Source organism: Anomalospiza imberbis, chromosome 5 (genome assembly GCF_031753505.1).
Source record: "Anomalospiza imberbis isolate Cuckoo-Finch-1a 21T00152 chromosome 5, ASM3175350v1, whole genome shotgun sequence".
NCBI classification, from domain to species: domain Eukaryota; kingdom Metazoa; phylum Chordata; class Aves; order Passeriformes; family Viduidae; genus Anomalospiza; species Anomalospiza imberbis.
The window spans coordinates 34461238-34476853 of NC_089685.1; the positions used below are offsets into that span (position 1 = coordinate 34461238).

At 38.2% G+C, this 15616-nt stretch overlaps 1 protein-coding gene across 4 annotated transcripts in view; it reads left to right on the forward strand.

The window, feature by feature from the left end:
- Window positions 1-5556: 5556 nt before the first annotated feature.
- RAB3IP (RAB3A interacting protein) overlaps window positions 5557-15616 on the forward strand; it is a 31824-nt gene continuing 21764 nt past the window's right edge. For 3 of the 4 annotated variants that reach the window (XM_068190207.1, XM_068190210.1, XM_068190209.1), the window contains exons 1-3: window positions 5557-5665; window positions 13788-14060; window positions 14269-14530. In XM_068190207.1, coding sequence (XP_068046308.1) covers window positions 13813-14060; window positions 14269-14530 — 510 coding nt within the window. In that variant the 5' untranslated portion in view covers window positions 5557-5665; window positions 13788-13812. Of the gene's footprint in view, window positions 5666-5760; window positions 5896-13787; window positions 14061-14268; window positions 14531-15616 lie in introns of those variants that run through there. The other variant, XM_068190208.1, reaches the window with a different exon arrangement.

Consider the following 15616-nt stretch of genomic DNA (forward strand, 5'->3'; position numbering starts at 1 on the left):
CAGCCATAAGTGTCAGGCTTGAATGAAGTCTGATTTTAAATCTCTGTGTTGTTGAGACAAAATAAAGAAAAATCAGCACATTAAAGCCACATATTCCATTTTCATAGCAACTTCAGTCTGAAAGATTGAAGACCTCTTGAAAAATTATGTAAACTTTAGTACGTGAGTATGTGTTATGCGGAAGGAGGAAGAAGTCTCATTAATTTCATTTATAGATGAAAAAATTAATGCACAGAGAAGGTACCAAGGTCCAAAGCAGGCTTGTGAATAAAACACAGGATTCCTGAATTCTCCTCTGGTACCTTTTACTGGTTTTATTTTCAGTATTGGTGGAGCTGTTTTCGGTCTCATCAAGTAAAAGAATTCTTCAGTTTTAACAACAGGTTTGTTGGGACTACAAAGTTTGTTTGGGTTTTTTGAAAGGTATCTTTAATGTGAAAATGTATTTTGTATTTTTATTTTCTGATTTCTGAGTTGAGGTTTGGTATCTCTGCTGTCTTCCAACTAGGGATGAACACATTGTACTATTTTAATCACACTCTGGATCCGTCCCTGGCTTGCTTCTAAAGATAAACGAAGCCACATGTCAATCCTTACATAAGTTGGTAAGCCCATTTCAGTTGTTATGTTTCTTCCATTTAGTATTGCTACATTTATAAGCACCTTCAAAAATGTAGAGGCATTATTATTTCATATTCAGCAGCAGAATCTGTCTAGTTGGGCAGCTTGTTTGCAGAATCAGTCTTACAGTCAAAGTGGACAATTGTAATCTAACATGCTTGAAGGGGAAATTTCTTTTTAATCTTTGTCATCTTAACAGTAATGAAGAATTTATATTTTTATTAATTTGTAAATTTCTTGGTTAGGCTGTGTTCTGTGTATTCCCTTAACAGTGTTTTGGTTTTTTTTTTTAATCAGTAAAGAATGTGCCATTGTTTTAATACTGTGTCAGTGAGTTCTGCCAGTTGTATATAGATATATGCTGTGTATAAAAGAATTTATTTGCCAAGTTTATATTTTTTAATATTCAAGCCTTGACTTTCAATTAATGAATACAGGGCTTTAATGAGTATTTCCTTTTTAGACATAATTTTAATCTCTTGTTTCTGACATTAATTTAGTGCACAGACAACAGAGGTGATAACATTGGTAACAGAGGTGAAGACTATAAAGCAGTTTGAGGTTTTGATGCTGCAACATATTTGTTGCATGATTTGAGCACATCATTTGAAGACAAATAGGAAAGAATCAATATATGTGATACAGATAGAGTTTGCTAAGGCTTTTGAAATTCCCTCCTGTGACATCTCATAAGAAAGGGAGGGGCATGCTGTCCAGCATAAACTACTGTAAAAACAATACAAGATGGGTATGAAAACCCCGCTCAAACCATGTTTTTAGAAGGTCAATTTTTTAAGAGGAACATCTCAGCTCAGAGGATCATTCTGGATCTGATAACATGCAGTATTTTAATTAAGGACTTGGCTGATGGAATGGACAGTGCACTTATCAAATCTACTAGATGTGAAGGGTCTTAAACATTTTTCAGAACAAGATTAGAATTCAGAAAAAATCAATGGACATAGAAGGCAATTCACAAGTAAGGTCATACACAAGCTGGAGAAGGACTGGTTAAGCAGCATTCTGCTGCCATAAGAGAAAAAGCAAAGGATCTTTGGTGGGATGTATAAGCAGATGTGTGGTATCTTAAAGCCTGTGCTGGTCAGACCTCAGCTGGATTGCTGTGCTTGGAATTGAGCACTGTTCTGACAAAGACTCACAGGAAGAAACCCAGCAAGAACAATAAAAACAATTGGAGGTCTAAAAAACATCACCTTTGAGGAAATATTAAAATAATTGTTTATACTTTGATGAAGTTGAGGGTATAGATGATGCTATCAAATGCCCTGAAGATTGCTGCTTCCTGTATTCACTGAGGTAAGCTCGTTATCTCTTCTACACTGCAGCACAAGAGATGAGGTTAGACTTTGGAAGATATTTGTAACTCCAAGGTTAGTTCAGCACTGGAATGCACTGCTTAGGGAGGCTGTTCTGTCTTTCACCATTGGAAGTTTTGAGAAAGAGCTTCAGGAGCAGTTAATATCAATCCTGCTTATTTTCTGTTATTCTGGGCCTTGATTTAGTGGGTAGATTTGAAAAATAACACAGACCTCACCAGTTTTAACATTCTATTAGTTGGACAGGCAGGGCAGCATAGAGATAAGTTTTTGGGTTCCAATAAGCTAGAAGCTTATTTATGCCAAAGTACCAATTGGATTTGCCTTCAAAATGCTTAGCTAAACACTGAAGAAATATCCCTGAGTGGGGAACTATTGTTCCCAGTGCTGGTAGCACTGGCTCAGCTGAGCTAGTAGAAAAGTGTGGGGGAAAACTTCTAAAATAGATAAGACTTACAGTCTCTGTACCTTTTTTTGTAATATAGTGGATCATTCTTTGGGTTTTTTTTCACTGTACTATGGGGTTTCAATGCATGTGTGACTACTATTAAGAGATTTATTCTTTGGCTTTCTTTAGTTTATTGTTTTGTAACATCTTGACAAAAAGAGAGGTAATAAGTACAGTTCATTCAATATTTTAAAAAATCAATAAAATAAACAAGTAAGGCAAAAGAAAGGCAAATAGAAAGTGGGAAAATGAGTAGAAACTGAGACTTCAAATTTTATTTGCTTTATTTATCCATGACATTGCTGGGACATCATCCCCTACTAAACACTTAAGCATCTTCTACAAAGAGAACAACCATCTCTTTATTTTATTCCTCCCAACCTGTAGGGGGAAAAATTGCATTAGCTGGCATTTGTGCTTCTGTGTAGAGATGAGAAACTTTAACTAAATTCAGATCAAAATAAAACTACACACTTTTTTTTTCTAAAGTCCTGCAGCAATCCTTGCCTTCAACAGAGAGTCCTGCCATGGTCTGGGACTACCTTCTGCAAAACAGCTTAGTCTCTTCTGTTTTCTCTTCCCTAAAACAGGTTTCTTATTTCAAGTGGACTGTATCTATTAGGAAAGGAAACAACTACATTTGAAGATAGAGTCTCTCAGACAGATGGTTCACATGTGACAGAAGACATTGACAGACAGAGCTGCAGTTCAGGGGAACTCTGTGCAGTGCAGGAACCGTTTGCAGTGATTTTTATCACACCTTCCATCAGTATGACTTGGAGAGAAGCTACACAAGTCAAGACTCAGTTTTCAGTATATAGATTGCTCCAGCCAAGTCTGTGCCAAGATACCTATTCAGTGTTCTATCTAGCTGGAGAATGGGAATTTCTGATCTGGGGCATTTAACCACACTACAGAGCTCAAAACAAACAGACAAACCATACTCTGTCTTGTGTGAGTCTGTCTTGGATGATTCTTCCTTGGATGAGCCTCAGACCTACATTACAGGTGTGGGTCTGCACACAGGTCATACATGTCTCCAGTACTGCCTCCTGCTCTTCCTGACAAGACCTCCTGAATGGATCCTGGACTTGATTTGACATCTTACCTTGGCTGATGGTCACTGGTGTATGGCAAAGCTTGTTGCTATTGCCACCTGGCTCTGCTCTTGGCTGTGCCCTCATTGGTGACCTTGGCATTCAGTTCAAGATGCCTGGAGGAGTAGCTCTGCCCTGACACTGATGTACAGCTCAGGAAGGAGCAAAGGGCTGGATAAAAATACTCTTTTAAAATACCTTTTTATTTTCCCCCAGCCCCACGTAAAAGACTCCTTCTCTTATTTATGACTCTGGATTTAATTCAATTTATTTATTAAATTTATTTTAGCTTTTAATTTTAACCATGTAAATTATGCTTATTGTGGTTTGTTGCTGCCTGACTCTTTAAAGTATTACACACAGCAAAATACAGGAATACTTTGACAAAATAAATCTGTTGGTGATTAATTTTAGCAGTCAAATGTCTTTGGAACTGTACTGCTTTTATTTCTTGAAATGCAAGATGTCTAATCTGGTTAAAACAGCAGACTGCCATGCCAAGCACAGTCATTGTACAGGATTAAGAACTATAGGATTACACATCCTAATTATAGACTCTTGTGGGTTTACTATGTCTTAATAGGTTGTTTTTAACTTCTGATTCTACTAGTCATCTCTTTTGCAATCGTGTTTTTAATAAATTTCTGATGCATCTTCTAATTTGTCAAACCTGTATTGTATTCTGATAGCACTACCTGGATTCTATTTCATGTCAATATTAAAAAATTTAATAATTTAAAGTTCAAGGTCCTTATACTGAACATCTCTGCTCTTTTGGGTTTTTTACAACAAACTTCAAATTATACTGCTGTTTAAATATTCTACTTCTTGCACTTTGGTTTCTTGGTTTTCAGATTGCTTCCAGAAAAGTTATAGATGATGACTTTCTGTAGCCATTGTTCTGCCTAAGGCGCATTGTAGTCAATGTAGATTTGTATACTGGAAAGTAATTTAGAAGATATTAGTATTTATAGGTACTGTATTTACTTTATGAAGAATGGCATTGATACATTTGCCTTTTGACATAATCTTTGTCATATTCTTTTGCTCTCAATGACCTTTTTGCTTGGTGGATGCCATGGGGAATGTGCCACAGAGAACATTATTTGTCTGTGGCTATGTCCTGCAGGACTGGCCAAACAGGATTCTTTCACATTCAGTGGAAAGCTGTCAAGATAATTAAAGTTTCAATTATTGACTGGAATTCGGCCTAGATTCCTTAACTGATGAATGGGACAAGGTCTTGTTTACCTTAGATTTTTGCTCAAGTTCTTCACCAGGCAGCACACTATTCAGTTCAGCTGCACTAACAGCAAGGAAAGTACATGGTCCAGCTAATACTGCCATCATTTGAAGCATATTTTTTGGCACTGTAATCAGACCAGTGGCGAAATGGAGTCTTATTTATAGCAGCTTTATAACATTTTGCCTATTACCTTTAAGACACAGGACACGCAGAACAGAACAGACCAGGACTTCAAGTGCACTAAGTACCATGCTTGTGTCAGGGTGGCAGCGGGGACGGCTTAGGGCAAGCCCAGATGAGACATAGTAGTAATCGCTCTTAATCAAACTACTGGAGCTGGAAAAACACCTATCCATAGCAAGTGAGGCCTTTTATAGCTCTACATGTGGCCTCATTTCAGAAATTTTGTGCGTACACTTCAGTCTTTAATTATGAAATCATAAATACATTAGGGAGGCTTGGAAACTGATTTGCAGCAGTGCATGCCCCATGAATGAAAATTGCTGGATAACCACCTGGCATATTTTTCATTTTCTCATTTTTAATTGCGCAGTCCTGTGCCTTTGTTACTGCATACAGTAAACACAGAATTATCAACTTCCTTGTGTTTTTCACGGCGACAGAACACTCAGCGTTTAACAGCCCTGTGCTGGCCCGCTCCTGAAGAGAAGCGATGTTTCAGCGCTGTAACTCGCAGGCCCAGGGGACGAGCGGAGACCGCCCCGCTCCCCTCACGGAGGCCTCCCCCGCCCCGCCGCTAGGGGGCGGCAGCGGGGCCGCGCACACCTGCCCCCCGCCCCGCTGCGCGCGCCGCGCCGCGCATGCGCGGCCCGGCCCCGCAGCTCGGCTGAGGGGACGCGGCGGCGGCGGCGGCGGCCGCTCCTCTCCTCTCCTCTCCTCTCTCGAGGCTCGCCAGGTACGTGCGGCGGGGGCTGCGCGGCCCCGGCCCCGGCCCCGCCAGTGGGAGCGTGGGGTGGCTCCCCGCTAGTGCTGCTGCACCTGCCCGCCGACGCGTCTCCGGGAGCCTGTGCCCAGGCGGGCGGAGCAGGCGCCGCCGGGGAGCGCTGCCCCTAGCCGGGGCGCCGTGACCGGGCGCGGGCTGGCTGTGGCGGCTGTGGGACCCTGCCTGGAAGAACGTGGGGACAGGTGACGGCCCAGGCCATGCCGCCGTGCCCGTCTGCGGCGAGAGGGCGTCCCCGGATCTGTCGGGGCTTGCGTGGGCACAGAAGGGACAGTCGGCGGCAGGGATGTGCTTGTCCGCGAGTCCGGCCGCGGTCGAAGACAAAACTGGGCAAAAGTAGGGATCACCCCGGGAAGTGCCGGGAGCACCTGCCCCGGGGGTGGCAGCGGCGGCGGACAAAGAGCCATGGCATCCCCGGGGCCGGCGGGTCGGAGCAGCTGCCGTGCTCCCCAGGTAGTGCCTGTGTGGGGCCAGAGGGGAAGGGCGGCCCGGCGGTGGTGACCGAGACGAGGAGAGGAGGGGTGCGAGAAGAAGCTGAGATAGTGCGGAACGCTTCGCCTCCGCTCTCAGAGCTCTCGGCCGGCGGGGCGGCAGGTGCGGATCGGGGAGCGCCGAAAGCGGCAGAGACAGAAGCGGGGGGAGGGCCGGGCAGGGCCCCTTGTAAGGTTCGCAGATTTCGCCTCCCTCGAGGGGTGCCCGAGCAGCGTGGGCACGGACAGGAGCGGCGTTCTGCGCTGTGGGACTGTGGGGCTGCCCTCGCCTGTAGCTTTTGTGGTTGCTTTATGATCTGTCGAGCAATACTGAGGGCCATACTTAGTCGCCGATAAGTGGTCTTGTAAGCTGAAGTAAAGTAACATATTTGACTTAGCCTTAATTTCTGATGTAGTTATGTTGGACAGTAAGGCTCAGAAAGTAAATTTTAGTACAAGTTGATTTCAAGCGATGAGCTGTGCAGAAATTTGTGGTGCCAGAGTGCTGATGCTTCAGTAATTCCCTGAGGGTCACAGGGCATTAGAAGTAGAGCAAAGTGACCAAAGCCTTTATGATACCCTCAGAGTTTGTCTTACTGACAAAAAGCTACAGTGTTTTTATGACTTTGAAAGTGTTGTCTGTTTTGTTTGCAGATCATATACTAAGTTTTATGTATCTTGCTTTGTTTGCTGCATTCCTTTTTAAGCATATTCTTAGGAAGTCTCAAAACAGTTATCTAAATAGATGAAATAATTAATCTTGTATAGACTTGCTGTAACTGAAATTATCAGCTTCTCTTTTGAAGCAGATGTAAGGTTATTCAGACTAGAAGTATGTATTGGCAGCTACCATCTGTTCAAATATTTGTATTCCTCACTGTAGGGCAAAACCTGAAATCTTGTTGCTTTAATATTTTTATTGTTGTTTCTACTATAGATCTGTTTAATAAGTTTTTGGAAGGGTTAAAGTTTGGCCTTCTCTTGGCAGTCTCTTTGTCTCTTGGCAGTCATTCATCCGTTGTGCTTGGTTAATGTTACCTAGTGAGCAAAGAAGGATAAATAATTTACTGTTCTCATTGTGCTTTTAATAAATAACAAATGGGAGTGCACCTCGCAGCTGCCACTGGAATATCCATCTTGTTATGCTATATTTAAAAGGGGATTTTTTTTTTTTCCATAGGAGAACAGAACAGTCACAAGAAGCATTTTGATTATAGACTGCAGCTTTCTCCATAGCTTTTATTGATTTGGTTTAAAAATTCATGTAAAATACCAAATGAGATGGTCACTCACTGTTCCACTTAGGTTTATGGATTTTCTCAGAAAGAGATGTGTACTTTGGATTTTTATTTTTAAGACCCTTTTTAATATGGCGTATAAAATATTGTCTTAGTGTAACCTGTCAAGACTTATATTAGAGACTTCATTAGCACTAATACGCTAGCCATTTTTTAATAAGTTAAGAAAATATTTCTTTAAATGCATTTTTAGGTACAATGTCAGGAAATTCATGGTAATTTTACTGAAGTTTAAGTTTACTTACTGAATATTTTCAGTGTTAAGTGATAACGAGAGGGTCTTTAGGTCCAAGTCTTGGCAAGAATGACTCTACAGTCATTGTGATCAGGTTTAAAACCCGAGATGGGCTAGTGAAATTGTTTCCAAGATAAGGCAGAACAATGCTCTGCTTTAAAAAGAACAGGAACTGCAAAGAGAATAATATTTTCATTTTAATTAACTTGGTTTGAGAGTCTTTGTGAACAGAACAGCATTCTTTGAATGTTTGTTTACAATGAAAGTTCATGGTATCTTTGCCTTTGCAAAGCACTGACTTTTCACTCTAGTAAGAGGTGTGTACTATCTACCAGACTCTAAACCATATTTATTTATAAGTTTCACAAGCACTTCATAAATATAGGTCATTAAATCTTCTGTGCTGCTTGTTTCTGTGAGACACTTGCTGTCTGTACCTGTATTTTTCTAGTTGAAGATATACCTAAAATAAAGTTTAGAAAAGAGATTTTTTTTTTTATCATCAGTTCATCAAAACAAAAATCCTTGTAACTTCATACAATCCAAAGTAGACTATGTTTCTTTTAAAACAGTGCAAAATAGTGTTTTCAGTGCATAAAGTGAGAGTAAAAATAGACCCACATCATAGTATTATATGACAACACTAGAGGGAATGCAGTAGAAAAATATTCTCACGTTAAACCAAGAGTGTTTCTGCTAGCTGTTAAATTCTGTAAACTTGCCGAACTTACGCTTTACTGTCTTGCCTATTTATCATTTGTTGGTAAATACATGGTGTGAGGTCACTTGAAAATAAAAGTAGAATATGTAAAGACTGGAGTAGTCCAATGCTTTCTTTCCTCTCGTATCTTACTGGCTAAAAAAAAAAAAAAAATTGCTTTGGGTTCCTGGAGCAGAAATTTCTACCACAATTGCAAGATTTTGCGAGGACTGGGAATTATTTTTTGCAAACCTTAAAGGAATTCCTATGCCAAATCTTGAATTGTGTTCATGCAATCAACTGGCTTTGATAATGGTATTTAAACTTCCTTGAAATCTCTGGCTAAGCTTAAATATAAAACAGTTTAGGAAGAAAATCTACCACACTTTGTCCTGTGCCTACATCTGTTGAATATCGTGTACTGGATAGATGTAATTGAATTCATTTTGAACTTGAAATTATTGCCTGTATATGCCTTACGACAATTTAAATTTTAAACCACCTATTTGCATCTGATAGGTTTGAAGTAGCAGTACTTAAGTGAACTGCTTCTTTAAAAGGTATTCATTAATCCACTCTTCTTAATTCCCTACTGAGTTCTTTAGAGTTTAAAACATATAACATTCCAGGCTCTAGAATGCCACATATTTCAAATTTTTTTTTTTCCTAAGCCGACTGAGAAGAATGCAGGCCCAGTGGTGGGCTAAAGGCAGTCGTTTTGAGGAAAAATCCACTTTCCAGACCCCTCCCAAATCAGCTGAAGCACATGTTGGAGTCTAATAAATGAAGTCTTTGGGACTCAGTTACATATTAAAGGCCTGCTGCATGGAGGTTAAACCATAGTGGCTAATGGGCACATTCTTTTGATAGATACCAACTAGAATTTGCTCTTGGTGAAAATATTTAGAAGTGTTAACTTTCTTCCTTAAGGGATTTTTTTTTCTTCCTACTCGAGCAGGTAGCCATTCTTTTATGATTGTACTCTTTACTATTAAAGATAAAAATGAGATCACTGATGTGTGAAATGTTTGGTGTTGGCATTGCTTTTAAATGGACTACAGCAGTCAGAAAATTGTTCAGAGTTGTTATCTTTGAAGTGTCTGGTATTCAAAAACAATCTGTGAAAGACAAACTCCAGAGTTTGTAGTAGGTGGTTTTCAACATTTTATTTTCAAAAGGAAACAAACCTTAATAAATTGCTGCCTTTCAGGGAGCTTTTTACTATTTAGTTGTTGAATGTTTTGATTCAGACAAGTGGTTAAACACCTCTTAGAAAAATTAGGTTAAACATTTTGATTTGACTGCTGTTAAAAATGTTTGTGGTTCTCAATTTCTATTGGAAGTTTTAGGAAGTGTTAAACCAACTGTTGTTAAACTAGTTTCTTTGTAGTACATTTTAGTTTACTATTAAACAAAATAACAGATTTGAGCATAGTTTCCTCATGAAGTTGTGGTTAGTCAGCAATGCAAGTGTGGCAGCGAAGAGGTAATAAAAAGTGGCATTTTGTAAGCTCCCTGCAAATTTGCATTATTTCCAGATAATAGCATAAGGAAATGAATTATTTTGTTGTTTCATCCTGATTTATTACAGTATTTGACATTTTTTATGTGATGCTAATTGCATAGCATCAACTAAGAAAAAAATAATCACATTTAGTAGGCACTAATGTGATTCTAAACCTTCACCTTACATTAATGTGGTAGAAGAATACTAAGAAAATTAATTATTTAACATCTGTGCTGCCCTGAAATGTCAGAATACCAGCTTTTGTTCACAGGAGCAGAATTACTACTAAAGAGTGCTGTGTCAGCAGTGTGGTTTTTTTTTTGCACACAGTCAGCTTGGCTCCTAGTGAAGCTCTCAGCTTACCATTTGCTTCATGTTCCTTCACAGCAAGGCTGTTCACTGTTGCCTTAGTCAATAATTTGAATCCTTCCTACAAGCCTTAAGGAAGCCTCTAATCTTTAGTGACACAGAAATTTAATGTGCATTTTTAATCCTTCTCCTTTGGTTGCCACTACTTTGAAGAGTTCTTTCCCAAGAGAGAGCTTTTAATTTTACAACCACCTGGCTTTTTGCATGTATGTTTGGTTTCATTAATGTGTAATGTGTCTTCATAACAGTGTTGGTGAGTCTTGAAACTGAGATGCTTAATATGGGCTCCTTTGTCTTGTCTGGGTGGTGTACCCAGCTTCTGCCTGCTCACTGCCGAGGGAGAAGTAATCTTAGGAAAGAAAAAAAGCTGTGAATGAAAAGTGTTTTACACAGATGGTTTACTTATGAGTGCCCATTTGACAGGCTATGGGAAAAATATAGCTGAGGGACTTTATTTTCAGCTCTTCCAGGAATAACTTGTATAACTTTAAAAAACTTTTTTACTTCTTGTATCAAAAATAACTTGTTTTTGGATAGCTGAGAAATTATGCATGGATTTATTTACTGTGTAGGCTGGGGTCAATATTTAATGTATAAGCATTATACATATACGGAGTGATAGTCTTGTAAATATCCTAATCTTTTTGGTTTGGGCTTTTTCTTTCTTTTTTTTTTTTTTTTTTAACTGTTAAAAATACTGCAGGATATAGACAGATTAGGTGGAAAACTGTAGAAAAGAGTTAAGTGGAACATTTCTCAGAGGAGTAGGACCGTGTAGGTAGGATAGATTCCTCCCACCCATCCCCTGAACATACTATTTTGCTAGGGTAAATTGATATAATGGTCCAGAGGGACAGCTAGAAGTGCATTTGAATATTTGAAAGATAATAAGTAGGTTTTCAAATGTTTTTTTCTCTGTGTGAGCCCGCATGGCCTTCTGGGCCTCAGAATGTAAACAAATTTGTGTCTGTTATCACAGATATATGGAATGGTGCATCTTTTATCCTGTTGCTTACTCTGTGTACTTAAAGTATTTGCTCCAGACAGACAGCCCTAAGATTTGTACAGAAATAATAAAAGAAAAACCAAGAGATAAGCTTTTCTTGAGCCTTTTTTTTTATTCTTGGAAAAGGCTAAGTAGTATTTAAAAAAAACCCAGTTTTTAAAAAAATCCTTGCATAGCGAAGTTCAGGCAGTGGTGCTGGTGATATGAAATTCCATGGTATCTCTACTGAATATCAAGGTAGACTGTGAGTTTTAAGAGTGACTAGCAATGGCTAGCATCTTTCAAACTTCAAATAGAAACTAGTCAACAGCAGGGAGTGTATGGCAGAAGTGTGTTCCTGCTTTGGTGTCAGGTGGGTCTTAATTTCTGCTTCTGTTGTGTGGATTTGAGTGCACTTTCCTAGGTGCTGTAGAAAAGGCAAGGCATCCAGGCAGCCCTTCAGTTCCATGTTCAGAGCCTGTGTCTTTTGTTAGTTGTGAAGACTGGAATCCAAAGAATTGGAAATTTTAAGTGGCAGGTTGGTATTGTTGCCAGTCTAATGGTACTGGGTATGGCTGGCTTGGTGGTCAAAGAAGAGGAGAGTGGTGGGAACAAAGAAAGGGAAACTGTGTAGATGTGGCCCTGACTTTGAGATCTGCGACATGGATATTCTTCCACTGGTGTGATGAACTATAAAGATGGCAGTATTTGAGCTTATTAAATATAAAACAATTATGTAATAATTGCATTGGAGAGCTGAAAACATTCTTGAAATTAAACTTTGAAGAAATGTCCTGTAGCTGTAGGGTCAGTTCCTTCATTTTAATTTGTCTATTTAACAGGCTTTATCATCATGTAGAGCATGTAATTATAAAACTTCTAATAGTTAAGGAATATAGGGAAAACAGACAGCAATATTTGCCAAAGTTACTTAAACTCAAAAATAAGCTTTTCACATCTGTTATAGGAAAGCTTCAAAGCCCAAAGCTGTGGCAGTGTTTTTCTGCATTAGTCATATTTGTGCAACTGCTCTTGATAGTTCAAAATAAAACAAATTTCTGCATAAAATTTTCTGCAGAAAAGGAACCCAAAACAAAAACGTTCCTTGTTGTTCATGTAAGGTCCTTTTTGTCCCTTAAGTTTCTTAGAGGGGGTTAATTTTTTCTTTTTTTTTCCCTTTTTTTTTTTTTTTAGCAATTAACATATTCTTGCTGTCTGAATGGTTGAATTTCTCCCACATGTACCTGCTGATGTGTCAAAGCTCTTGTTTCAAACTGGTGTATACACACCACAAACCTTGAGATGCAGAACAGTTTTGAATAGTGTTCTTTGAGTTTAAGGTGACTAGAAAGTCTTAATTTAACTAAAACATTACTGTATATGTAATTTTGGGATTCTGTTCTTGATGTCTTCCTGTGTGTGTGTTTTGTGAAGTAGCTAATGAAGTGGATGTATGTGTAAGTTGATAGCATCCACTCTTCATGGTTATGACCATCATCTTTCTAGATTTTCTCCCTGCCTTGTCTTTTCAAGTGTAGGATCCAAGCGACTTTCTCTCTAAAATACAATGTATTATTTTGTTTAGATTTTTTTTTTGCATATTAGATAACTTTTTGAGAACTTTCTCTCGTCTGTAGTTATGTAATGTGGAAAAGATGTTTTTCTTTTTTTTTTGCAGTGAATAATCAGTGCTAAGTAATTCCATCACAAATTTCTTCATACTCCTTCTAAAATACAGTTTTGAATTATGCAAAGATTTTTGTCATCTCTGAGAAATTGCTGGAAAGTAGGACTTGTAAAAATCATGTGTTGTACATGTTTTCTGTAGATTTTATGAAAAGCATATCTAATTAAAAAATAAATTGAAAGATTGTCAGTGAAATTGCCAAGTCATAGTACTTTTTATCTATATTTTTGGTATACTTGTTCAGAATTGTCATGTTCACTTAATCATGTGATGTATTAAATATACACCATCATACTTCATGAGAGATCTTATTGGCGAAGTCTGTCATTTCAGTTAACTGTTAAAAGATCAGATGAGTAATTGAGCCAAAACCACTGTGGACTGTAATTTATTTAAAGGTTCACTGATTTCCGTCCTTGATTATTTGCTTCATTGCGATGAAAAGAGAGAGTTTTAGGTTTAGAAATTTTTTTTTCTTCACTGATTCCCAGGTCTGCCCCTCTTTCATGAATGAAATATATTTGCTTTGATATGAAACAGCTCTAGATTGTATTAAGAATGAAATTGATTTATGATACAGAGTATGTTCTTCATCATCCCATTTAGATGCAGAGTCTGCTGTTAGATCTTCTGGACTCAGCAGTAAAATGGGTGGGAAGAAACATTTTTGGTGGTTGAAGTTCGTACTTTTGCTGGAGTAGTCCACAGTTTCTATTCTATCACAAAGTATTCTGAACATATTTGAGTGGTTTTTAAATTCAAATAGCTGTCAGATATATTTAAGTATTTCCTGTTTATTTTCTGATAATGTGATTATTTCCTTTAGGGATTCATATAATGAGGCTTTTATTATGGCCAGTGACCCCTTGGAAGGCTTTCATGAAGTGAACCTCGCTTCGCCTACTACACCAGATCTTCTTGGAGTAAATGAGCCAGGGACTCAGGAACAAACTACCTCACCCAGTGTAATCTACCGACCACATCCTTCTGTTGTGTCCACACCAATCCAACCCAATGCATTAAATGTTTCTGACCTTCCTACCCAACCCGTTTATTCATCTCCCAGACAACTGAATTGTGGAGAAGTATCAGGTGTCAGGTAAATGCCACGTGTCTTTTCATTTAAATTGTTGATGTTTGTTGCATATAAACTATTTGCTTCATTAAAGATACAATTTTAATATTATTTAAAATGTTGCAATATTAAATTGTGTCCATAACTATATATTCAATATAATTTCTGCCATTTCTGAAATACTTACTCTTAATGTATTATATAAATAAAATTTATATTGCTTTTTTTCCAGCATCAATGTTACCGATGCAGTACTTTGTTCTACCTCTGGACCCCAGAGTGGGTCATTCAATCACAATAATGCCAGGAAGGAGAGCAATAACATAGAGAGAGAGCTTTTGCAGGGTACTACAGTAGCAGATGTTGCCGAAGGAAATGAAGATATTTTTGGGTTGAGTACAGACAGTTTATCTCACTTACGGAGCCCATCTGTACTGGAAGTAAGAGAAAAGGGCTATGAGCGATTGAAAGAAGAACTTGCAAAAGCTCAGAGGGTAAGGTTTGTTGTCTTGTTTCCTCCCTCTTTTTCTCTCTTCAAAGAGTTTTTAATATTGCAGAATGATAGATAGGCCAGAAGGTGAACTTGAAGTCTGCTCATTTCTTATAGATTTATTATGATTAATTATTTTATGTAAAATTTTCCAAGTGCAGTGTTGATGTCTTAGAATTGTTCTTTGATAATGTTTTTTTTCTAGTGCTGTTGCTGCTACTTAACCATGGACGCTTTTGCTGCAATATCTGGTTAAACACACTCTCTTTTTGAAATGTAGGCTTTCCTTCATTCTGACATTTGAGAATAGGAGTAATTTTCTGTCATTCTGTTGTTACTGAATAAGTATTTACGGACACTGATTATATACCTTTTGAGTCTGTTTCCTCTAGAGTTTAAAAGTGTAGCATGTGTCATGGAATTTATAAATGCTTTAGAAACAGAAGTGTTTCATAGGGGAATGCTTGCATAGGAACAAAGCAGTAAAAATACTTCTGATACTCTTTAGAGTACTGTTACACTACTCTTCAAATTGAATATGGATACCTCTGAAGACACTGTGTCTCAATTCATTAATATTTGTAAAGCGCTTTGTCTTGTTTAGATGGATGGTGCTATATAAATGCAAAGCCATTATTTGTCATTTTAACATTTCTCTGTGCTTAAGTTTTTGAATAGATTTTGTGCTATTTGTATCTGTGCCCTTTCTTCTCCTCTAGTGATTCCATTCTTATTTAGGTTTAATCTCATCTTGTGTTTGAACTTGCTACCCTCTGTTTGTTACCTTATCTTGTTGGATGCAGTCATCATTACTGTCATAGTGAACCTTAACTATGAATTTCAAACATTGCTTTTTCTGTTGTTGTACTGCTGAGTAGTGGCTTTCTTTGCTAATGTGTGTTTGTTTAGCTTTTGACCACTGAAAGAAAACATTAACCTGAACTAAACTTGAGGACCTTGCATGTGAATATATATCCTAGCAGTTAAACTTGGAACCCTAGAAAATAAGAACAAATTAACATCCAAACTTTAGAAAAGCTCTTCTTTACAGTATATGAAATTACAGCTCATGTACTTGAAAACCACAACT